At 45.3% G+C, this 25,319-nt stretch overlaps 1 protein-coding gene across 1 annotated transcript; it reads left to right on the plus strand.

The window, feature by feature from the left end:
• The first annotated feature begins 7,374 nt into the window (after positions 1-7,374).
• SIN3B (SIN3 transcription regulator family member B) lies at positions 7,375-21,854 on the plus strand. Its single transcript, XM_082779950.1, has 19 exons — positions 7,375-7,526; positions 8,020-8,126; positions 8,817-8,970; positions 9,976-10,239; positions 10,627-10,770; positions 10,995-11,117; positions 11,628-11,717; positions 12,151-12,269; positions 12,994-13,201; positions 13,902-14,018; positions 14,382-14,620; positions 15,327-15,510; positions 15,733-16,327; positions 16,819-16,988; positions 17,502-17,675; positions 17,955-18,047; positions 18,336-18,430; positions 18,580-18,784; positions 19,120-21,854. The coding sequence occupies exons 1-19, from the start codon at positions 7,431-7,433 to the stop codon at positions 19,348-19,350; spliced, it is 3,408 nt and encodes a 1,135-aa protein (XP_082636076.1). The 5' UTR covers positions 7,375-7,430; the 3' UTR covers positions 19,351-21,854.
• The last annotated feature ends 3,465 nt before the right edge of the window (positions 21,855-25,319 follow it).

The raw sequence follows: 25,319 nt of genomic DNA on the forward strand, positions 1-25,319 counted from the left end.
CAGTGCCTGTCCCCATCCTGTTCTCATTCCATCGTGTGGATTTCTCCAGCCACCTGCTGGGCCCCTGGACACAACGCTCACCGGATTCCTCAAAGGTAAGATTAGTCCTGGGGATGGCTATAGCCCAAGAATACATCTAATCATCCATCTGTTATGAATGGGATCCAAGTAATGTCATAAACAAATAGAGCAACAAGGAAAGAACATATTTCCATGGAAATACAGTTTTCCCCGTGAGCTCACACAAAGGCAGGATAAAGGTCCGTTTGCCTCCGTCCTCAGTCACGCACCATTCCCACTTGCAATTGCTTTGACAAATGAGAATAGAGAAAGTGGGTCATTTTGTCGCCAGGACAACAAAAGCACACACTGACCTAGATATGTCTGAGGGAACCTAATCTCCCTCTTGGCACAGACTGCGGGGTTCAGGCAGTATAGGGGGTTTCCAGTTGGGGCAGGCAGTTGGGGAAGCACAACATATTAACAATCTCAAATTGTCTCTTTTTTGTCTACGGTTTCAGAAGCAGACTTTCCTCTTTGTGTCTCTCGGCAGGCATCACAGTGATGGCACTTAGTTCTGATTGCCGGCTGCTGGTGGCAGGTTCCCAGGATGGCTCAAAGCTTGTCTGGAATATGGAAGTTATTGAGATGCTGCACGCCCTCCCTGGGCACTCTGGTGAGCATTCTCCATTTTCTATGGTTGGAGAGCTTCTTTCATGTCTGAAAAAGAGCTCTGACAACTCGGCCATCGCCTCCTAGCTGCCAGCATTCTGCCAATTGCTGAAAGCACTGGGAAGCCCTTGGTTTGTTAATCCTCCCCTCTTGTTTTATAGCTGAGGTGAGGTGTGTGAAAGTGTTTGGAAAAGGAACCTGTGCTGTCTCAGCTGCCATGGATCACAGTCTGTGCATCTGGAATTTGATTTCTGGCAGAGTAAAGTTTGTTATCCAAGCTACTATTGAAGAGCAGCCCTCACATCACCTTCATGTGGATGAGAGGCACAGGATTGTATATTCTTCCTCAGACACAAAGGTAGGGCCATTCTTTAGCTTAAAGTCTGCTGAAAGAACAAGAACTATAGAAGTTACAGACACAGTCATGAAGGTTATAGACAGAAAATCTACCTTGGTCCTTGCTACATCTCTCTCTTTTGCCACCTAGGTCAATGTTTGGCACCTGGAGACAGCAGAACTCATCTTCCAGATCTCTGCAGAGGTGTCGGGTGCATGGATGTGTTCTGCAGTACACAGCCTGAGGCAGGTGATTATGACTGTGTCTGAAGGAGGAGTGCTGAGCCTGTGGAACAGCAACACCGGCGAGCTGAGATCCAAACATCAGCTTTCAGGGCTACAGGAAGAAACACCAATTTCCAGCGTTCTGCTTCAGAAGCAAGGGAAGATGATAGTGGGATTTAGCAGGGAATCTCTCTCTATGGTACCCATCAATCTGTTCGTTTTTTTTACAACATTTCATGGATCTGAATTCTAAGTAATAGTAATTCTGTGGAAGATCCTGAATGATAGATTCACAATTTCACTCTGTTGTGTTGATATCTGGATTTATCACCACAAGCTGTTCTGGATGACATATTTTCACATTTCATTCAATCCCCAGGCTGCCAAAGGAAGGTGATCTGGCCCTTCTCTCTGTCCACTTCTCAGTCACCAGCGATAGGACTGTGAATTTCCACTATTGCCAGTTTGGGTTCTGCTCCCCACCCTGGCCCAGATTTGCTTCATGAAAAAGCAAACCAGTTTCTAATAAGGCTTATATTCCTCAAAAAAAGAGCATGACCACTCTGCATCTGCTGATGCATCGCTGCATCACACACATTTATCATACTGAACTCCTTGGACAGAAAGCAGCGAACATAACTGTAACGTTCTGCAGAACACCCTTAGAAGGGTGAAGGGTGTGCTGGAGAAACACTGCCACCACACAACCGTGAAATGAAATGAAATGAAATACAGTTCCCATATACTCTCCAGAAGCATGCTGAGCCAGGCAACAGGTCAGATAACCAACAGGCCTTCCTTCTCCATTCAGAATAGAGCACCCTCTTCAGATTTCCATGTCCTGGTTCCTAAGTGGACAAGTATAACGCTCTCTATCCTGCTGCACAGTCTACCCAGCACCATGAGGCCAAATTAAATTTCACTGCTAATCTATTCTCTTTCCTTCAGGAGAGAAACAGTTCAGCTATCCTAGCTTCATGTCTAACTTTTGCCTTATTTCTCTGCAGATCTCTTCTGATGGAAACAGTCTGCTTGAGAAGCTTCCTGGGAGGGTTTGCTTTGCTTTTTTTAGGGTTTCTAAGCTACCCTTAGGGGTTACCTTTCAAGAAATATAGAGATTAAATCATGCACATATGGACGTGGTGTTGAAGGAGATTCTAGATTTTCCCAGCTCAATAAATCAGTACTAATATTTTATTGTTTTAGGCTTTGAAGAGTGCGTGAGAGCGTACCTCGCAGATGCAAAGGGCTTCCACAGGTTCCCAGCAGCAGACTTGGAACATAAAGGAGTGGTTCATACAGCTGCTATCTCTGCTAGCAACAGAATCATCGTTACTGGTTCTCAGGCTGCATGTATCCAGGTAGGAAGGCAGGCTGGGCAGCTTCCCCATCAGACGCATTTCTTACAAATCCAGCTCACAAAATACACCCCTGACACAATAAAGAGCTCATCTTGATCTCCAGCAACCTGCCTGGGGGTTGGATTTGCAGTTCTGAAGGTGCTGCTAGTATTGCCACACTTCCAAAAAGTGGATGACCATTGACCCTTATCTTTATTGCTTCGAGCCTTTCTGTTTTCCTTTTATTTTTGCAACTGACTGAAAAGCACTTTACCAGTTCCGAGGGCCAGCCTCAAACCAGTGCATTTCATTTCTAAAACATTAGATTTCAACTCCTAAAAGCTGCCTCATTACCCGTGTGTGAGCAGGAGCCAGATGGAATACACAACATGTGGAGCACCATCACTTGCCAAAGAAAGAGGTAAACAGGCAGTACAGTCCAAAATGTGCAGGATCTAATTAAAGATCTTTCAGAGCAAAAGAAAGCAAGTGGTCTGAATGGCTCCTGGTGCTTCATACATTTGTTTTAGAAACATTTTGTATTCGTAGCTGTTCAACATTTTCCTTCTAGTGTTAGAGCTTGGATGCTATTCTTTGACTTCACCTCTGTTTCAGTACAAGTTAGCTAAGCTGTATTGTTTCACCTCTTTAATAAGATTTAGGAAGAAATGGCTCAGACACTTACTCCCCCCCACCAACTTTTCCCAGGTGTGGAGTTTATTAGAGCAAGGGTTGCTGATGGACATGCTGGATGGCATGGGAGCACCAGTAACACGCCTAGCCCTGTACGACTGCACTTTGGTTTCTGATTCCTGCAGCGTGATGTACTTCAGAGTGTGGAACCTCGTTTGCAAGCAGCAGCAGGAAACCTTGGCACGTGTCACAGACACAGGCTGCACTGCAGTGTCCCATAGAGGGAACTACGTCTATTTAACCCAACCTGAGGACAGACAGAAAGTCATCATCTGGGATGCCACAGAACGTGAACTGCATCTCACACAATTAAGTTTGCATACGGGGTAGAAGAGAAAAACAACTCACAGAGGCAGTGAATGCGTGGTTTGCTTTCTGAGCAGATGACAAGGACAGTCTGCTCCTTTCTGCTTTTAGGAAAATAGGGTTCAGACTGGAAAGCTTTGTTATCTCTTCAAAACTTTTGTCTAGAATACCTTATTATTATGATATAGGAAAAAAAAAAAGAATAATATGCAAGTGATTTCACAGAAAAAGGAGCCATCCTGAATCTTATCTGAGGGAAGACATTCACATGCATTTCGAGTAAGAATTGTTGCCATTTACCTTCTCTTTTACAGGTGCAGTGTGTGACACACTGGACATTTCTGCTCAAGTGAGATGCCTGGAAATAGCTGAGCAAACCCAGCTCCTCTTCACTGGACTCATGTCTGGAACAGTCCTTGTTTTCTCACTGAACTCCAGGCAGGATGTAGCATGCATCCCACCTCCAGAGTTGCAGAAACCAGTCAACCATATGGCAATCAACAAGCATGAAAAGCAGCTTGCCATAGCATACGAAGATTTAGTCCTTGTGCTGGATATTATCCCTGCAGATCCACGTCCAGTGATCCACAGGCCCACCTACACCTTTTATACTCAGATCCCTGGTGCTCTGCTTTCCAGAGTGGCTGTCCTTGCAGATTACAGAGTCCTCTATGGCATGACTACTGGGGATTTATTCCTTTATGACTGCCCACAGTCCCAGGTGTTTCCTTTGGAAGGTCACAGAAGCCAGATCTCCTGCTTGGAAAGCAGTCATGGAGAGCACTGGGCACTCAGTGGAGCTGAGGATTCACTGCAGTGTCTCTGGGACTTGGAGTCCTGTCAGCAGGAACATGAGATGTACTATTATAAGGTACTACACCGGCAGGGAGGTAAAGCAGTGCCAAAAGTCAATTACTGCCCTAAGCTATCAGGGGGATCCAACCGACCGGATTCCTAGCTCTCAGACAGGATACCCAAATCCTGCACATAGCCGTTCACACCGACAGGCAGCAAGCTATTCTCAGCATTTAGGTCTGAGCATCTAGAGACACCATCAAGGTGTCAATCCTGTCTGACTGAAGGAGTGTGCTGTAAACACCCCTGCGAAACTAAAACATAAGTCATAGGAGTTATTTATCTACAGCTCATTATTGCTCATTTAGCTGGCATAAGCTAGCTGACAAGTCAGTGAGGAGAATGAGGCATCACAAGTTAACAATAGCAACAGAAGGGGTAAATTGGGTCAGCTCAGGGAAATCCAGTAAAAAAGAAAAAAGTGATGAAGGCTGGATCAAAGCTGTCGGTCTTTCACCTGACAATATATGACAGATGTACCCAAACTACTCCTTTCCCCAGATGAAATAATAGGCTTCTGTACAGCCTCACCAGGCTCTGTTACAGAGCACTTCACAAGCAGAGGACCTTATTTCATGATATTTCCCACTCTCCTACCATGATCACTCTCATAAAAATCTTTACTTTGTTACAGTTTACCACTATTCTGAAGGTACTGAATAACCACCGGGCACTCTAAGGCATCTTCACCTCAACCTGTATGTACCAGTTTAACAATCTAATCCTAACCACTGTCCATTTTCAGCCTGCATCTCTCCTGAAAGGCATTCGCTGTGCTTGCTTTTCAAAAGATGACAAGTACTTGTACACCGGGTCACTGGATCAGACCATTACAGCCTGGGATGTTGCAAGTGGTGAGTAACTGAGTCATTAGAACCTGTTCGCCTTCCTTCCCTTGTCTCAAAACAATAGGAAATGTATTCCAGAATGAGAGGCTGGAACACTGAAGCCAGCAGCTGGATGTTAGCATTGTGATGGAAGCTGCAATAACAAAGTTACAGTTAGAGTACTGCAGCATACAATAAAGAAAAATATTATGGGCTCAAATAGCAGCAAGTTTTATGGCAAAACAAGTAAAAGCCTCTGCACATTTCTGTTATGCAAACCACCTATAATGTTCTAAGGAGAAACAGGCAGCATGGCTTATTTTGCCTACTATCTTCCTCTCTCCTCAGGTAACATCAGGGGTCCAGTTTTACTGAATGCGAACTGCCTGGTGACAAGGGACTGTTTGGGGCAGATGTATTTTAAATCAGGTCCTACTACTCAGTGTTCTGGTTATGGTTACGTTTAGGGTTGTTCAGAAAGAGCAAAGGCACAGAGTCCAATTGCATGTGGGGTTGCGTAAAGGCTCCCCTGGAGAGTTCAGGCGTACCCAAATGCTTCCTTTGGGAGCACGTTTTGATGGGAGAAAGTGTCGCTGTACGTATGTTCTGGGGTACTACTTAAAATTCGTCTCAGTGTTCCGGTTAGGGTTACGTTTAGGGTTGTTCATAAACAGCGAAGACACAGAGTATGGTTGCATGTGGGGTTATGTAAAGGCTCCGCTGGGCGTTCAGTTGTACCCAAAGGCTTCCGTTGGGGGCAATTTTTGGGGTTAGGGTTAGGGTTAGCGTTAGGGTTAGGCCTAGGGATTAGGGTTAGGGTTCTTTATTCTGAATTTAGTTTCTGCAGGTGCCTTACTGGCAGTACAGTGCATACACACAACAGCTACCAGAATTGTGCCAACTGCAGATGGCTTTGTTGCGACAACAAAGCTCTGTTATATTATCCGTGAGAAGTTTCACTGTCCTAAAACCACTTCTTAGTATAACACATTCCAATCACCTCAGTGTGTACAGTAGAATCCCAAAAGAAAGATGGGAAAAACTCAAGCAAGCATCAGCACAATCGAGGAAATTCTTTTGAGATCCAGACTCATACCAACAAGCTCTCTCAGATCTGTTCCATGGTATAAAACCAAAGGCAAGAGAGGTTATACAGCACAAACAGCCAGGACTGAGCCTGTGGCTTTCTTTTTGTATCCTTTCGCTTTAGGTCTCAGAACTACAACATTAAATATCGCTGAAAACTCCCTTGCTGTGACTACCTCAGAGCATCAATGCCCTGGCACAAAAGTATCGTAATGACGACCTATGAAAAGTAAATAAGCAAAAAATCCTTAGAGATATTCCTTCTGTGCACTGTAAAATAGGGAAAATAAATCAAAACAGATATTTGTGTTTAACTGCCTGATGAAAAACTACACGTGCAGCCTTTGTGGGAGATCTTTTAGGCAGGCATTAGAAGGGGTTGCCCAGGGAGGTGGTGCGGTCACTGTCCCTGGGGGTTTTGAGGGAGAGGTTGGGAATGGTGTTAGGGACATGGTTTAGGGGCTGACAGAGGTGGGAGGGGGTGATATTGGTGGGAGGGGGGCAGTTGTGGTTGCCCCATCCCTGGAGGTGTTCTAGACCAGGTTGGACGGGGCCCTGGGCAACCTGATGTGGTGTGTGGCGCCCCTGCCCTACAGCAGGGGGCTTGGAGCTGGGGTACCTTCGAGTCCCCTTCCAACCCGAGCCGTTCTATGACTCCACGATGGCTGGACTGGGCGCTCTTGGCGATCTTTTCCAACTTTGACTCCACGAAAAATGAAAAATCGCCCAAGCCAGCCCCTGAGTGTCAACCGTATCATGTCCGTGTCCCCCAACCCCCCCTTTAATGTGAAGAGCCGAGCGGGGGCCGCCAACGGACACCGCCACCCCCAAACCCCTCAGAGCCCCTCAGAGCCCCTCAGAGCGCGCGGACGCAGCGCGCACGCGCACACCGACCCGCGCACGCACGCGCGCGCGCTCCCGAGCAGCGGCGCCGCCGCCGCCGCCAACGGCGGCCGCGAAGGTTCCGGCGCGGGCCGGGCCGGGCCGGGCCGTGCGCGGTGACGCAGGCGCTCGGCGCGCTCTGACGGGAGGGAGGGACGGAGGGGGAGTGAGGAGGGGGGCGCGCGGCGGCGGCGGCCCCGATCCCAACATGGCGGCGGGGGGCGGCGGTGGCCGAGGGGGCAGCGCCCCGCGGTGGGGCGGCGGCGGCGGCCGGGCGGTGGCGCAGGAGAAGCTGCCGGTGCATGTGAGTGCGGGGGCGATCCCGGGATGGTGTCCTCGACCCCCCCCCCCACCACCTCCGCCCGGCCCGTCCCTGGGGCCTGCCCCGCTCCCGGGCTCCGGTGCCCCCCCCCTCCTTCCCCTCCGTTGCCTTGAGGAGCCGCTGCCCCCCTCCTCCGGTGCCGTGCCCCCCCCCCGCCCCTCTTCTCCCGGCCTCGGTACCGTGGCCCCGTCCACCCCCCCCCCCGAGCCCTATTCTCCCTCGGGACCGTGCCCCCCCCCCCCTCTCCCTGCACCCGGGGCTGTGTCGTGCCCCCCCCCTCCCCGGTACCCTGCAGCCCACCCTCCATCATCCCGTGGGGCTGCCATCCCCTCTGGTACCGTGTGCCCCCCCTCAGGGCTGTGGGGGTCCTCCCGGGGCTGTTTTCCCCCTCCCCGGTGCCCTGGGGTGCCCCAGGGTTTGTGTGGTGTCCCCCCCACCCCTTGCCCAGGGCCTCAGCCTCGTTCCGTCCCTGCAGGTGGAGGACGCGCTCTCCTACCTGGACCAGGTGAAGATCCGCTTCGGCAGCGACCCCGCCACCTACAACGGCTTTCTGGAGATCATGAAAGAATTCAAAAGTCAGAGGTAAAGGCCAGGCCCCGCACCCCAGGACTGACCCGTGGAGCTTCTCAGGCTTTACGGGGGCCTTTGCAGGGTTCCTCAGCCTTCCCACCATTTTAGAGCTCTAGGATCATTAAGGTTGGAAGAGACCTTCAGGATCATCTGGTCCAACCATCCTCCTGCTACTCATGTCACCCTCTAAACCATGTCCCTAAGCACCATGTCCAACCAACCTTTACCATCTCCTCAGACACACAGGCCACCCTCCTGGCCCTGTTCCCCTGTAGCACAGCCGCTAGACAGCGGAGAAAGGTGTCTGTCCACCCCGGTGTCCTCTGCTACATTGTTTTCCAGAGCAGAAATCCCCAGAAAAAGAAAAATGTGGTTTTACTTCCCACTCTGAAACACGAGTCTGGAAAATAAAACTCCTAAGCACAGAGCTGTGACCTATCAGCCTTCCAGGTGATGGCTGCCTTGCCCGATTTACGTAACCTGCACACTCACATCTATCTCTGTGGACAACGCTCCCAGAGTGAGGCTGCAGTGGGTGGTGGTTGTTCCCTCTGCTTGGGTTAATTTCCAGGTCTAAAGTTCCCAAAGTTTGTTAAAAACCACATCTGTGAGAAGCCAGCTGCTTGATGTACCTCTATAATTTTCTAGGCTTGACTCAGATTTCTGATTTAGACACAAGTAACAATCTGTTCTCAATTTTAGCATTGACACACCTGGCGTAATCCGACGTGTTTCGCAGCTGTTCCATGAGCATCCTGACCTCATTGTAGGATTCAATGCTTTCCTCCCGCTGGGATACAGAATAGAAATTCCAAAGAACGGGAAGTTAAGCATACAGTCACCATTGGCTAGTCAGGTAGGTTACGGAGCTCATCATTCTAAGCAAATCCTGTTATATGTATCACTATATACATCTCTCACACAGTTTAGGCTTTGTAGATTTGCAAGTATTGCACGTTGCTAAAGTTTTTACATGGTTTTCAAAGTATGGTAATGGGTACAACATAAATTTGAATGTTTCTTCTCAAAGCAGTCGTTAGTTTAGCTTGCACTAGAACGCTATTCCTGCACAAAGTGCCAGTGCAACTTAAAATACTTCAGGCAGGTTTGAAAACTGAAATTGTAATTGGCTTGAGCTGTTTTTATAGACTCTCAATGTGTGGTGTGTAGTGACGAATTTAAAAAAAAGATCTGGAAGACTCATACTTCCAATAAGAAACTGAGGAATGTGTTTAGGCGGTAGGCAAAAAAATGTGTGTCAAGTGTTGCCATGCAATTGGTACCATCCTGCAATGAAAGGCTTCTGCTGTAACGTAGGTGGATATGTATTGGCTTCTGCTTTTTTTTCGTTCGTGTTGTGTGGTTGTGGAGGCTGAAATGGAGCTACCATTTGAATTCGACTGATAAACTTGTGGTTTAACTCTAATTAGTAGCAGTAAATATCTTTTAGGTCTTAGTTTCCATAGATCTCTCTGTGGCTTATAAATTCAGCATCTTTGAGCTTTACATTTTAATGTTTCTTAAAACTGACAGTTCCTCTGGAGTAGAACAGTGGTACTAGAAACTGCAGCATGCGTGATTTGGTACACCCTCTCAAGGGTAGTGGGAAATGCAGTGACAGTCAAAAAGCAGCAGTGAGTCAGATGGTTTGTAAGCCAGATACAGCTTATGGGATTTTTTTTAACTCATGGCGTTAATAACGTAGGTAAGGAAATTCATTGGCTAATCAAATATTTTTTCCTTATTTCTTCATGTCGTAATCCTTTCTAGTTAAACATTGAAAATACTGATGCTAGATTGTAGTTGAACTTGCACCTGTGTTGCTGTACGAGTCACTGTCTTGTGTGTCTTACACCACTAGGTGCCCTCAGAGCCTGTTCCCAGCGCTGTCCCTGGCAGTGGGCTGCTGTTGCATTACTCGCAGGAGAACTCGCACAACCACAGTGACTGTTCCGAGGAGTTCAGGCAACAGCTTCCATACAAAGAAGATAAATCCCAGATTCCTTTGGAGTCTGATTCTGTAGAGTTCAATAATGCTATTAGTTACGTGAATAAGATCAAAACACGCTTCCTTGACCACCCAGAAATTTACAGATCCTTTTTAGAAATTCTTCATACTTACCAGGTAAAAAGCCTTCTGCGTTAAGATATTGTGGGTGTGCAGTGTGGCTGGTTGAGTAGTTGTTGTCGAATGAAACGTCAGCCTGTTGAACGGTTCCCAAGCTGTTGTCCAATGACTGCCTCATAGATATTTACTTGAGGAAATGACAGAAGTGTGAAAACTGTAGAACTTCATGGGGTCTGAGGTGTGAAGGAGTTGTATCTGCATCTGCCTTTGCTAACCTTCAGTTGATGTAGTGATATCCTCTGTAATAGGATGCGCTGTAAGAACCCTGGGCTGTCTGCGGTTTAAATCAAGTTTGTGTTGCCTAGGGCTTTTGACTGTTGTGGAGTTGTCAGCTTTTCTTGCATTGTATGTTTTTGCATCTAACATCTGTGCATACTTTTGCAGAAAGAACAGCTGAACACTAAAGGTCGACCCTTTCGAGGCATGTCAGAGGAAGAAGTGTTTACTGAAGTAGCAAATCTGTTCAGGGGACAGGAGGATCTGCTCTCTGAGTTTGGACAGTTTCTTCCGGAGGCTAAGAGGTCTTTGGTATGTGTATGCTTGGAACAAGACAGATTATTGAACACTGCCTGTTTGTATGTGGAATATATTATGGAAAAACATACAGCCAGTAGGTGAAATTTGCTTCTCTTTGCTGTCTGGAATTTCACAAAGCAGGTCACTGAACTACATGCTCTCTGTTCGGATAAGCCAGATTCTTTATTTGCACGGACTGAGGAGAGAGCATCAGAATGATTATTTATTTTCTTCAGTTCACAGGAAATGGACCATGTGAAGTGAACAGTGTCCAGAAAACCGAGCATGAAAAGAATCTTGAACACAGCAAAAAACGATCCAGACCACTGCTATTGCGTCCTGTTTCTGGCCCAGCAAAGGTATCTTTTGCAAGTGAAACTTAGAGTAACCTGGTATTACTCATTGTGTTTATATAATTCCTTAGATAAAGTTGTAATGAGTGGTGTCTTTGAGGTACATAGGTGTTAGGTACAAGAAAATATTCAAAGCTATTTTAAAAATACTAATCTTCTGCAGCAAAAGAGGTTGTTTAAAGTATGTTCTAATGTATGCGGTACCATGTTAAATACTAAATATCAAGACCTTATGTACAAAGTATTGGCCCTGGAAAGGGCCAGTTCATTGTTCTTACAAGGGAATTGTTCTTTGGAATTCTTCCTGAAGCGATCCATTTTGTGTGTGTTTTCTTCTTTGCTTAGGGAGTCATTTGATAGAGATTGCTCTGGAGGACTTGACATAGCAATGTTAGATCACTCTTTGGGAAATACAGAGTTTCAGCCTTTGCTCAGAGTTGTTGCATGTCCATAAAGTGGAATTTGATAGTATTTGAGTGACAGCGTGTTAAGTAAAACTGTTTGTTCTTTTAACAGAAGAAAATGAAACTGCGAGGTACCAAAGATCTGTCAGTAGCAACAGTGGGAAAATACGGAACACTGCAAGAGTTTTCATTCTTTGACAAGGTTGGTATTTGGCCTGTTCTCCCATCTGTGGACTAATTTTCAACCATTTATGTGGTTACTAATTGGTTCGTTTTGTGTACAATTTGTGTGTCAGCACTTAGCAATTGCCTGACTTCGGGTGGCAGAGACAGACCAAGAAAAAAAAAAGATGATTTTGGAAGAGGAGTGGAAACTCATCATTAACCTTTTCCTGAATGCTTGTCTCTGACAGATACATTTTTCTCTGCTTTTCAGTGATATTTCCTCTTAGTCACCAAATGCATTTACTAAATTATTGTATGAAACTGGGACTTTTGGGGCATGTTCTCCTTCTGTATTGTGGTGCAGATAGAGGTTTGCCACCATACCCATAGTTCAGAGTGCTTCAGAATATGAACGCTAAATAAAAATGACATTCAGGCCATCTGATCATTTCTCTCCAAACTGTCTTTAGGTGCGTAGGGTGCTAAAGAGCCAGGAAGTCTATGAAAACTTTCTCCGTTGCATTGCTCTCTTCAACCAGGAGTTGGTCTCTGGCTCCGAGCTGCTCCAACTAGTTACACCATTTCTAGGGTAAGTTACTGATTGCAGTCTCTGCCGTGTTGTACTTTTTTAGGCCTTGCTCTGTTAATTTTTGGTAGGCACAGTGAACTTTGTTACTGAAGCTTTGGATTCAACTTCAGAAATACTTCCAGGTAGCATGCCAGACATTGGAAGCTAATCCATAAAGAGGAATAATAAAATCCGCATCTTAACATATCTACACAGCTCTCGTGCATTTTGGGGAGGATATTTTCTACTGCTTGTACATCCAGTTGAAAACCTTATGAGACTACCCGATGCTATGCTATACTAATGGGGGCAGAGAATCTCTTGTACTCTGGATTGTGGTTTCTGTTCACACTCCCTGTTCTAATCTCTCACTGTAAAATACAGGTATAAACATGGAAGCTCGGAATAGAGCTGTGAAAAATATAAATAGTTCTACCTTTGTTGTGAGTCTCTTGTGCTGTTTGGCTTTCAACAGAAGAGGGAGTCACACAGCAAGGAACGCTGACTCCTCGGTTAAGGGTAGTATTGGCGAAGCTGTGAAGAGAAATTCTCTTTCTGCCTTAAGTCCAAAAGAACATAAAGCATTTCAGAGGGAAAGATAACAGAGGTAAAATGTTGGTGAAGGATTTCTCACCACGGTACTAAATCTGTTTGGGTCTTCACCCTCACTTTTATGACATGCATTAGGCACCCTAAAACTGTCAGAATGAAATAATGTAGCTTATGCTTACTTGTGTTTCTGAAGGAAATTCCCAGAACTGTTTGCACAGTTCAAGTCCTTCCTTGGTGTGAAAGAGCTTTCATTTGCTTCTCCACTGAGTGACCGATCTGGGGATGGAATGAGTCGGGAAATTGATTATGCTTCCTGCAAACGCATTGGATCAAGTTACCGTGCTCTTCCCAAAACCTATCAGCAGCCAAAGTGCAGTGGAAGAACAGCCATTTGCAAGGAGGTATTTGGGGATCAACCTATTCAGTCCCTGTACGCACATTGTACTTAGGTAACCTGAAGTAGAATAGTTTGTGCTACAGCTTCTACACATGGATTCCTCTCTCTAACACTGATTAGTTGCCTTTAATCTTGCATCAGTTATTCATCCAATTTATTGAAATAAGAGTATCCACATTCAGCTTGCTAATTTTGTCTAAACATATCTCAAAGCATTTCTTTCAGTTTAATCTCTTTTAAATCTGTGTGCATACACAAAATTATTTGTATAGTAAAGAACATTAAATAGGATGAAATTAATTTTCTAGCAGTGGACCCTAACTTTTAAAAGCAATGTTTCTCCTGAAAGAGCACCATTAGCGAGAGTCACAGGCACTGTTGTCACTGAGAACAGACATAATGCAGTATAGGTAGATGCTCCCACCTTTCCCTGTTGTTGGCAACTGCGTCTGCTTTACTTACAGTTGTGGATTAATGCAGAGTGATCTCTGTGCTCTGTGAGATGATCGTGAAGGTGCTTTTGAACTTTGACACATTTCTACACGGACCTCTAATCATCTGAAGAGCACTCATGACAGTGTTAACTAGGCTGAAAATTCCAGTAGAAACTCAGGGAAGAACTCTGCAAGAATAAAACAGTAAAGTATCAGCCCCCTGAGAATAGCTCTGGACTCCTAAGGCTCTGTTCAATGTCACTGTTGCAGGTGTTAAACGACACCTGGGTTTCATTCCCATCCTGGTCCGAAGACTCAACTTTTGTCAGCTCCAAGAAGACTCCTTATGAGGAACAGTTGCACCGCTGTGAAGATGAGCGTTTTGAGGTACCTCTGCTACTCAGCTTCCTTTCTGCTTGTCTTTCTCCTCAGAAAGCAAAACTTTTAGCCATGAGGGTTTTGACTGAACTACTTGGGGGCCAAATAACGGAAGTTCAGTTACTATTCATTGATTGGAGTTAGTTTGGTGTTTTCCATTTGCTTGGAGTCTAATAGTTCTTTTTAGGCATGGATCCAGTTCTGAAAAGCTTCTTGTCTTTAAGAAATATACGTATACTGTTTCTCCCAGTGGGAAACCCTGGTGATGCTTCTTAGCTCCACCCAGCGGGCAACAGACCTGTGCACCGCTCGTCTCCGTTTTCCTGCTATGCCTGTTTTTAACACTGTCTTTTTTGAACTCTTTCTTAACAGTTGGATGTTGTCTTGGAGACCAATTTAGCTACAATACGTGTGCTGGAGAGCGTACAGAAAAAGCTTTCTCGACTGACTCAAGAGGATCAAGAAAAATTTCGACTCGATGACTGCTTGGGAGGAACATCAGAAGTGATCCAGCGCAGGGCCATCTATCGCATCTACGGTGATAAAGCACCAGAAATCATTGAAAGCCTTAAGAAAAACCCAGTTACTGCAGTTCCTGTTGTTCTTAAGAGGTAATTGCCATTTTCCCATGTTCACCTGGGATCTTTAAGAAATTATTACAGGACTGTAAAGCTTCTTGTTTTGTTTTGTTTACAAAAGTAAGTGAGTTGGTTTTCACTTTCTTAGATTACAGCAAAGGACAGAAATAGGAAATAAAGTAGGCTTTTGTTTGAAGTGACAAATGTTCTAGCAGATTCTTAAAAGTCTGTAAAAATGTTTTGTTAGCTTATTGAAAATCCTCCTTTCTGTATTTAAACTTCTCAGACTGTGCCTACAGGAAAACCACGTTTTTTAGTTAGACTTGGGAGTGAACTATTTTTGAGTTGTAAGTCCTGTCTACTCTATTTCTGAGTACTTCAGCCATCCTTTTTTTTATTATTATTATTAAAAAACAAACAAACAAAAACAAACACAACAAAACACAGTCTCCTTGTAATGCTGAAAGGTGTTGTGAGATGATCTCCAGTTATACAGTTAAGGTATTGGAAACTATTGTGGGTTTCTAGACTTCCTCCTAAGCGTTTTTTAAACAACTGTGTTCTGTAGGTCATGTTAGAGAGGATAACCTTTCTCCAATGATGGTGCATTTTTATTTATTTACGGGTCCTAGGAATGCTGAAAAGTTTGTGGTGCATCACAATTAACTACTTTAAAACTGCTTTGTGTGCATTTCTGTGGTTGTCTTTTCAAACTGAAGTAGAGTGCATGTTTACGCAGGTTGAAAGCAAAAGAGGAGGAGTGGCGGGAGGCCCAGCAGGGCTTCAACAAGATTTGGCGGGAGCAGTATGAGAAAGCCTACCTGAAGTCTCTTGACCACCAGGCTGTCAACTTCAAACAAAATGACACCAAAGCTTTGCGCTCCAAGAGCTTGCTGAATGAAATCGAGAGTGTCTATGATGAGGTATGTATGCTAGCAAATAGTGCATCCTATTTGTCCTTCATTTATATATTATCTAAAGGTTTACCTCACTCCTGGGACCTTCTTGAAGGTAGTGCTTGGAAGAGTTCTCAGTCAAAAATGACTGTCCCAAGCATAGCATTAACATGGGCTTATTTCTTCTGGCAGGAAAGTCTCTTGAGCATGGAATGGAAGGATCTTTACCTATTTGTCTCTTGATTACAGCATCAGGAGCAGCACTCAGAGGGGAGAAGCTCATCCACAAACGAGCCTCATCTGATCTTTATCTATGAAGACAAGCAGATTTTGGAAGATGCAGCATCTCTTATCAGCTATTACGTAAAACGACAGCCTACTATCCAAAAGGAGGATCAAGCAACCATTCGGCAGATAGTGCACCACTTCATACCCGAGCTGTTTTTCTCTCAGCCCCCTGAACACAATATTTCTGAAGAATCAACAGATGAAGACAGAGAAAACCATCAGGGGCAGAACCTGGATACTCCTGAGCTGCGGAAAAAACATATGCCTGGGCCTCCAAGCAGTCCTTTGGAAGCAAAAGCAACCTTCTGTGATGTTACAGCTGCTGAGCCTCACAACACTCTGGATGATGTTTACAGTCTGTTCTTTGTCAATAATAATTGGTATTTCTTCCTCCGCCTTCATCAGACTCTGTGCTCGAGGCTCTTAAAGATTTATCGTCAAGCTCAGAAGCAGCTTCTAGAATATCGGACAGAAAAAGAGAGAGAGAAACTCCTTTGTGAGGGGAGAAAAGAAAAGACCAATGATCCAGCCATGGAACTAAGACTGAAGCAACCAAGTAAGAGCAATCTGGGACATAGTCTGTTCTTAATGTTCTGGTTGTTAGCACTTGAATGTTTATATCTGGGTAACTGAGACTAACAAGCAAGTTTGTAAGGAAGGTAGAGGTACAAACCTCGACTGTATTTGCAATTTGTGGATGCAGCTGATTTACCAGGATAGCTAGTTTGAAAGCCCTCAAAGGATAAATGACATACATAGTTCATAGAGACTTCCTGCAAGCCCACTGTTGTCAGATGCTCTGAAGTGTCTTGTATTAATCTGTGACTTTGATTAAAATGTGAATGGCTCCACAATGAAATAGATAACCACAAGGTAGTAATGGAAGAGGAAAAACTGTTAGCCTCCCAGCACTCCTTCCAGAGACTTCTGTGTAAACATGTTCCCACTACTGAATGTCTTGGTTCTTTAGCAGTGTTGTCCTGTACTTCTTCTGACTTCACTCTGCTACTTTCATGTAGTAAATGACAGCTCTTTTTCCCTGTCCAGGTGAGGTGGAGCTGGAGGAGTACTATCCTGCCTTCCTGGATATGGTGAGGAGTCTGCTGGATGGGAATATTGACCCGACACAGTACGAGGACACGCTGAGGGAGATGTTCACTATCCATGCCTATATTGGCTTTACTATGGACAAACTAGTGCAGAATATTGTCCGCCAGGTAACTAGTTTGCTGCTGTCCATTGACAAATGGGTTTCTCACATTACCTTGTACTATATAAACTCAGAAAATGTTGAGCAAATTCATAGAAAAGGTATGTTTGTAGTGGAAAGGGCCTGACAGATTTTCAGTGAGATAGTTCAGCATCACCTACAGTACAGGGATCACCTCAGGGGATTGATTCATTTTGGCCTTAGGTTCCATTTTTTTCCAAAATTCTGCCATTTCCAATGTATATCTAAGGCAAAAGACAGGCTCAGTCCTTTCTACTCAATATCTGTCTTCTAGTTGTAGTTTAGTTACAGTTAAGGTATATCAGCCCCTGCTCTTCTCTGTTCCTTGCATGGCAAAGTAATGAAAAGGAGAGTGAAGGGTGCGAAGTCTCTGAAGTTAGAACTTTGGTACTTTGTCTGAGGTGTGACGCTGTGCTGAGTTTTGCACTCCTTTCATAACACACTAGAGTAAACTCTTGGCCCAGACTTGCTGACTGAATTCCCCCTTTTTTAATGGAAGCTTCACCATCTAGTGAGCGATGACATCTGCTTGAAGGTTGTTGAGCTCTACTTAAACGAAAGGAAGCGAGGTGCTGCTGGAGGTAACTTATCCTCTCGGTGTGTCCGGGCAGCAAAGGAGACCAGCTATCAATGGAAGGCTGAACGTTGCATGGCAGATGAGAACTGTTTCAAGGTAAGGATTTGCTGCCAGAGAACTTCATAAAGTGGCTGTAGCACTTCACCTCAGAGAAGTGGGTTTGGAAGCTCCAAGGCTACAGCGTTGAGAGAAAGCAGTATGGGAAGAAGGTTCCAACACCACCACAGATAGCAAAGTGGTGTACTGGCTCACTGAAAAGCCTTGTTGCTTACTCCTGTCCTGTTCTTGTATTTATTGTCCAAATGACTTTTGACTATCCAGCATTCTATTGTGGACCCATGTGGCCAATATCTCATACCTGCCACTTTATTATAGGTAATGTTTCTGCAGCGGAAAGGGCAGGTGATCATGACCATTGAGCTTCTGGATACAGAGGAAACCCAAACAGAAGATCCTGTGGAGGTCCAGGTAATACTACAGTGATCGTGGAGTCTGCTGTATGACTGACTTCTTGTTCTAAAACGTGAGGCTTTGCCAGAAGGATAAGCTTACTTAGGAGGTGGGAAGATTACATGTGGGGCTGTGGTCATTGACAGCAGCGTGTACGTTAACAAAACAGTTCCAACATAAATCAGCTTGGGGTTGAGTGAGATACCAGCATCTTCATAAAAAGCAGCTTGGAAGTAAAGCAGTTCTTTGCAGCAGTGTTTGTCCTGATGAGAGAAATCTGACTTGAAATTGTTTTCTCTTCTGTAGCACCTTGCTAACTACATGGAGCAGTACGTTGGGGTAGAAGGAGCTCCGAACAACCAGAATGATGGCTTCTTATTGAAACCAGTCTTTCTGCAAAGGTGAGTTCTCTCCCTCCTCAGTCACGCCTGCAGCTGGTACTACTTCCTCTAAACATGTGGCAATGATTTTGGGTGATGTACTTAAGAGAATGGAAAACTAAGTGTGATGAACGTTTCATATTTTTTTCTATTTTTTTTTTTATTTTTAGAAACCTAAAAAAATTTCGCAAATGGCAATGTAAGCAAGTGAGAGCTCTGCGGAGTGAAGTGAAGAGCTCCTGGAAGAGACTGATTGGGGTAGAAAGCGCCTGCAATGTGGACTGCCGTTTTAAGCTCAACACCCACAAAATGATGTTCATCATGAACTCAGAGGATTACATGTACAGGCGGGGAGCTCTCTGCCGAGCCAAACAGGTACATCTCCTATTACTCTCTCTGCCAGCCAAAAGACAGATACCAGTAAGAGATCTTGTGACTGAATTCCTGCAAGCTGCATCCAGAAGTTACTTCTCTGTGTTGGATGAAACAGAGGAGAGAGAGTAGATTCTGTGTGCTTTGGTTTAATTTAGTAGTCTTTACCATGCAAATTTTAAGGGCGAGTATCAAACAGAAAGAAATAGAGATCTTTAAAGGCAGGGATGCAGCTTTTTGTTTTGCTGTTTGTGTTGTGTTGTAAAGCATGCACATCTTGGACATCCAAAGAGGTGAAGGCTTTGACCTCTTGGTGATCTTTACTGTCCTGCTTTCAGGTACAGCCAATGGTGCTGTTAAAGCACCACCAGCAGTTTGAAGAATGGCACAACAGGTGGCTAGAAGAGAATGTGACCATGGAAGCAGTTGATGTAGTTCAAGACTGGCTAATGGGAGATGAAGATGAAGAGATGGTGCCCTGTAAAACAACTTGCGAGACAGTGAATGTCCACGGGGTCCCGGTGAACAGATACAGAGTGCAGTACAGTCGCCGTCCAGCTTCACCATGAGGAGACTTGTGCCTGGGACCAAGACAAGTAGGAGCGTTGCTGATGAAACACATTTACTCTGAGAATAGTGGTGGGAATGCAATGTATGTATTAATGATATTTATCCAAACAGCATTTTACTTTGGATTATGATGTATTTTCCATATGGCATAGACTTGTCTTCTTGCAGCGTAATCCTCCAGTCATCATGAAGAGACTTAACAGCTTTATGGGAAGAGGGCTCTTGGCATTGCCACACACTTTTTAGTAGTTTCATAGCTTTAGGCCACTGCTGACCAGCCAACACAGAAGGGCTGAATGAGGGGGTCAGGCTCTTGGCAAACCACCACTAGTGGCTTCGTTGGAGAGATGGAGTTGGCTGGTGCTTGAGCAGATGCTGGCAGCTGCTTCCACTTTGAAAGGTTTTATGTTCCCTATCTTCCTGAGTTTGTGCTGTCTTGGAGCCTGCAGAACTCTTCAATGTAACCTCCAAGTGCCGGTGTGGCTGAAAGAACCTGACACAGGTTGCCAGCCTTGCTGCAGAGTGCTTCGTTATCTGTGCATACTGATAAGGCAACGATTGCAGTATTCATCACCGATGCTCTGGTGAGAAAATGCCAAAACTGAGACAAGGGTGTGCTAAACCCTCTAACTCTCACTCATCAACTGTGTATTTTGGAGCATGAACTAAGGGGGAAGAAACTCTGTAACCTGCAGTGCTAGGCAAGAGCAGCTGGTGGCACAGGACAGCCAAGACCCGTCACCTACCTGCCTGCAGGTGCTGTGCCACATCCCATTTCATTGCTTCGTGAACCTGTGACCTACTGCAGGCTTTGCCTTTCACATCTGGAGCTGCTTGGAGCGTGTGCGTGGGAAGGAATACCCATTACGAGGTCTGGTCTGGTTTTGGGGTTGGGTTTTTTGGGGGGGGATTTTGCATGCTGATTGGCAGCCTCTGGAGACTGCGTTCTCAGGCGCTTCGCTTTTCTTGTGCATGCCCGGACTCCGTGGTTCTGCTGGGTTGTACCACTTAAATAACGTCGGTAGATGGAGCTCTTGCAGCACTGTATGTGCGCTGGATCTGAGGTTTGTCCCAGATACTCTGCTGTTTCTGCTAGGTCAGCACAGATGATGTATTTGCAGTGACACATGGAAATCTGTGATGGGGAGGATTAAATCCAGCCACAATCATTGTAGACGAACTTTTCCACTGAACCATCTGTACTTCGAAGCCTTTTTGAAAAGAAGCAAGACAAAAAGTACCTTGAACCGTGCAGAACACTACGTCAATTATCTGACTAAATCTATTGAAAAAATCAAGAAAATTCAGTCGTGTCTGTCCTGCAATCCTGTTGTGACTTTGCTCTTGTTTCTCAAAGGCAAGCACACTGTCATGGAGTGTATTACAAACATCATGTCTTGAGGCAGGTCTGGCCTCCTTTCAGCTCGGCTTCCAACTTTTCCTGGCTTTTGGGGGAGTAACGCCCCACCTGGATATTTTTTGTGGCTTTGATTTTTATGTTATAATTTCTGCCAGACCTGAGTAGCGGGCTGTAGGATTTCTCCTGAGTTATTTCCACTGTACAGCACTTGGTTTTGCAATTGTCTCACTTGACAGTACAAAAATTGGCCTTTGGGGTACATTTAATAGAAAACTGTACCGACTCTTTTGTCTTTTTTGCAAAATAATCTGTGGGAGGGAAGGAGGGAGACCAGTCTCTGGCATTCGTGGCCAGTTGCACAACCATTGCCAGTGGAGCACTATTCATCAAAAACTCGTGTTCTCGTTGTCCGAGTCTGTTAAATTTTGGTTACGGAAATGATCTGGAGGTTCTTCCCCTGCTCTTGTTGCAGTAAGTGATAAAAGCCACTGAGGGTGTAGCTAGGGGAGAGCTGGGTGGAGAGGGGGGGGACAAGCCCAGTGCAAAGCACAGTCTCCCCTTTCGCTGCCAGACAGCTCAACAAAATACACCTCAGTCCTGTTCACCTCTCTGCTGTCTTCCAGTGGAGATGACAACTGTGCCAAATTTTATGGTTTTATGATACAGAAAATGTTTACTAGACAGTAGGTTGCAACTTGTGGCTTAAAATGCATTTGATTCCAGGTGTCCCCTAGTGTAGGAGGGTAACACACCTGTGCACCATCCTGTTCCATCTTGCCATTTTTAAGTGTACTTCAGGTATTTTTAAGCATCCTTATTTTGTAAACCTTAATTTATAATCTGAACAGGTGAAGACAGACTGTGGCCCTTTACAGTGCTATTGTCTTAAAAATGATAGTAGCAAACGATGTGAAATGATGGAATAGCGGGCAGTGCAGGTTTGAGAGTGGCTTGCTAACGTCTGAGAGTTTAAGCTCAACTGTTGTGTATCTGCTAGCACGACCTTGATTCAAGAGTTTGTTCTTCCATTTTTTTGAAGGATCTTTGCTTTTGGGCTTGTAATTGCTTTGCCAGCTCTTTGAATGTAGTTTTTTTATATTTATTTGCACATTCAAGTAAAATAAAATATTGATTTTAAAAGTCTGCAGGTCTCACTGTTTTAAGTTTGTTTAAAATTAGTTTGAATGCTATGATGGCTCCCAGAAGTGATTGCTGTGCACCTGAAACTGAATTTTAAATAGTAGAAAAAATGCAATTGAAAAGTTGGATGAAGCTCCCTTCGAGCAGTTGCAGGGAGGCTGCAGCATGTAATGGTTCTGATGTGTTGTGCCAGCTCGCTTCCACTGGACAGCAGGCAGCAAATCTTTAAACTTAACTCCAGTGGTACGTTAGAGCACTACCTAACGTAAAAGGGAAACAAGTTTCCTGGAAGTAGCGTGCAATAAGAGATCCTGTGCAGGAAGATGGTGCCTGTGGCTCTGTGCTTAGGTGTGTGCTGCCAAGACCTCTCTTGGAGCAAAGGCCCATGCCTGGATGAGAGCACAGAGGTCCCTGAGGTGGCACAGCTGCTCCATGTGGAGACAGGTATCAAAAGAACACGTTGTATAGTGCCAGCCAAGCGTATCTGTCTGCAGATTGGTTTATTTCTAGCAGCACCTTTGCCATGAGAGTTGTGGCACAAAAACATGGTCCAGGCCTGGCCTCCAAGTACTTGCACGCTAAATACAAGAGACGTTCAAGAAAGTGACTGATTCCAGTTCCGAAATCTATAAGCACATCTGCTCCAGGTTAAGACAATACAACTGCAACCATGAAAATTACCCCTGCCCCGCCTTTCCCTCAGCCTCCCCAAATTCCTGGGTAATAACATGTTTAACTGTTTTCCCTGTGAGCTCTGCGCAACAACTGCATGTGTAGATTTTGCAAATTAAGCTGTCGTGATGTGACCCAGATCTGATAGGAGTTTCCTTTACATCATCCTCAACACTTCCGTTGCCATAACAAAAGGCAACTCTCCTTTCTGTGCAGCGAATTACTCGCTCACAGGGAAACAAACTGTTGTTCTCCTAATAACATTCCTCTGCTGCATAAATTGTATGAAATAATTTGATGAAAATGATGGTAATGGCATCTCGGAGGACACAATACACTTTACACAAGAGTCTCCTCTACAAGACCTTGGACTCCTCACAAAGAGCGCTCCCCGTGCTCTAGGGGAGGCGAAAGGCCCTGCGGAGGGACAGCCAGAGCTGACATCACCCAAAAGCAGTTGGAGATCTCAGCAAGTGGACAGTCATTTGGCAATGGCAGACAGCTTAAAATATCTGTCAGGTTTGCAGGATGGAGTAAGAACTAATGATTTTATAAATTAAATTAGGAATTGCTAAAGGGAATACCCAAATGCGGTATTTAATGTTTCAGGATTTTTTGTTCCTTGTTACTGCATCACGGTGATGCCCAGAGAGAAAGGGGGCTGGGAACTAGTGACAGGTATCCTACAAGTATGGGGGTGTAAACATGAGTTAAGGTTTTATTCATGCTTTTATTCATTCCTCTGGATTAGTTACCCTAAAGAAAGCAGAGGCACCTTCTACCTTCCACTCATCAAAATTTAAGGCTAAATTAAAGTCTAGCAATCCTAAGCCATACCTGTGTTAAAGGACGAATCGAAACCCAGTGCTGAAAAGGGATGATGTCTGTATCAGGCAGGGCAGCCCCCACCCCAGTGTCAATAACTTGCTGCGAAAAGTCCAGAAGCTATTGCAGAACATCTAGTGAGTTAGAGTGATGCTGATAAACTTCAGCCCTTCCTGAATAGTAACTTCACGTGAGCTTCTTACCTTCTGGAGTGAAAAGTGCAAGAAGAAGAGACATTCTCAAAAAAAAAAAAAAAAAAAAAAAAGAAAAGTCTCCCAAAGAATATTGCGCCAGCATAAAGCTTACAAAGTGGTGAGGAGAAAACAAACAAGAGAAGGGATGGGAAAAGCTATGGGTGGGATCCCAGTGGAAGAGAAGAGCAGGACAAGCAGGAGAGGGGCACAGAGATCCTCTGGAGCCGGGGAGCTTGCAGGGTGATGGTGTGAGACCCCACCAAGCAAGAGGAGGGCAAGCTGGAGAAGTCAGGAAGGGCCCAGGGCATGAAGTCAGCCTGTAGGTGTCAGAGCCTGCAAAGGCAGATTTGGGATGTGGGGGATCCTGCTTAAAAGGAATATCATTTCTACTTCAACAGTCAGTGGAAGTTTCTGTGCCTGGTGGTTCTGAGAAGTCTCAGATGCTTGCACACCCAGCGGCTGGGAAAGGCAGGGCCCGTCCTGCACTCATGGAAAATGTGACATTGTGCTGACACTGGTGGAAATGCTCCGTGCTGCTGGCGCTAAGGCAGAGCCGCTGCCTCCACAGTCAGCTGCGCCTCGTGTCTGCAAAGCAAACGGAGCTCAGCCTGGGGCAGGTATTAGCTGCACTAAGATTTGTCTTCACACCTGCTGGCTTGCAGCTGAAGAACTCCCTGGAGCTCCTGGAACAGAGCGAAATGTAAGCCCCATTATGAAGATGCCATTTCCCTCCCAAAGTCTGTTCTTCCAGGCCTCAAAGATGTATGTTTGGGGCAGGGCAGGTCGTGTTTGTACCCTCCCTCAAAGCTCTAAAATCCCTAACCTGCTCTCCTTACATCTTCAGGGTTCAGAGCCCGGAAGAAAAGCGTGCCTGCTCCCAGGAGATGGTCTATTGCACAACGAATAGCTTTCAAACCAAATTGTTACCCCACAGGGCAGGGATCACACGACTTAAAGAGATGTTAACAAGCCGTGACAAACCTCTGGCATTAGAATTTTCATGCAAGCTGTTCTGCATCTAAAGCAGTCACTAAAGATCACACAGCATCTGAAAAATGAAGGCTACGGCAAGGCCTAACCTCTCTCTGCTCCACTCCAGAGACCTGGCCATAGGAAGTGGGGCTGCGATTTGCACACTATCTGAACCTGATTATGTCTAATTTTTTGCATACAGAGCATGGAAAGGATCCTGGTTGAGGCATGGAAAATATGTGGCCACATGAGTCATTCTGTAATGGTTCATAAATCCTGAGAGAATCACAAAAGCAAAACATCTAACATTGCATCTTCCCTGTCCCTGCCAGTGGAACCCCACCTCTCGACACGCTCGGCACAAGGATGTGGGAATATGGTGAAAGCAAAGGAAATAGGATCATTTTCTCCTCGGAATAGAGGAATCTCATCAAACAGCAGCCAGCCTCAGATTTGCAATCTTCACAGAAGAGGCCATTCATAAGCTGAGGAGAAAGAACTGAACTCCTCCTCGGGTTGCCAAACCAAATTTACAATTCCTACTGCCCGGGCTCCAGCTTCTGTCTTTACCTCCTTGCAGAGCCAGGCAGGGGACTGGAGAGCAACAGCCTAAAAACCAGCAGCCTCTCAAGCTCCGACCTCCTGCCCACCCTCTGATTATTGGGAAGTGGCCCTAATGGAGCTCATACACAGATGATGGGAGAGTATTTGGGACTTTCACAGTGATGTTTGCAAGGCAGAGCATGAAAGGGACTTACACTCTCAAAGTTAGAGGATGGGGGACCAGCAAAAAATCTTGTTACAG

This window comes from Aythya marila, assembly GCF_965140915.1.
Source record: "Aythya marila genome assembly, chromosome: 27".
In the NCBI taxonomy this organism is placed as follows: Eukaryota; Metazoa; Chordata; class Aves; order Anseriformes; family Anatidae; genus Aythya; species Aythya marila.

What these genes read in the sequence shown, in the direction of transcription:
- SIN3B (XM_082779950.1), top strand. Translation starts at nt 7,431, where the DNA reads ATGGCGGCGGGGGGCGGCGGTGGCCGAGGGGGCAGCGCCCCGCGGTGG. An exon ending in AGGAGAAGCTGCCGGTGCAT is followed by an intron (nt 7,527 to 8,019) that starts GTGAGTGCGGGG and finishes CCGTCCCTGCAG; the next exon opens with GTGGAGGACGCGCTCTCCTA. An exon ending in AAAGAATTCAAAAGTCAGAG is followed by an intron (nt 8,127 to 8,816) that starts GTAAAGGCCAGG and finishes TCTCAATTTTAG; the next exon opens with CATTGACACACCTGGCGTAA.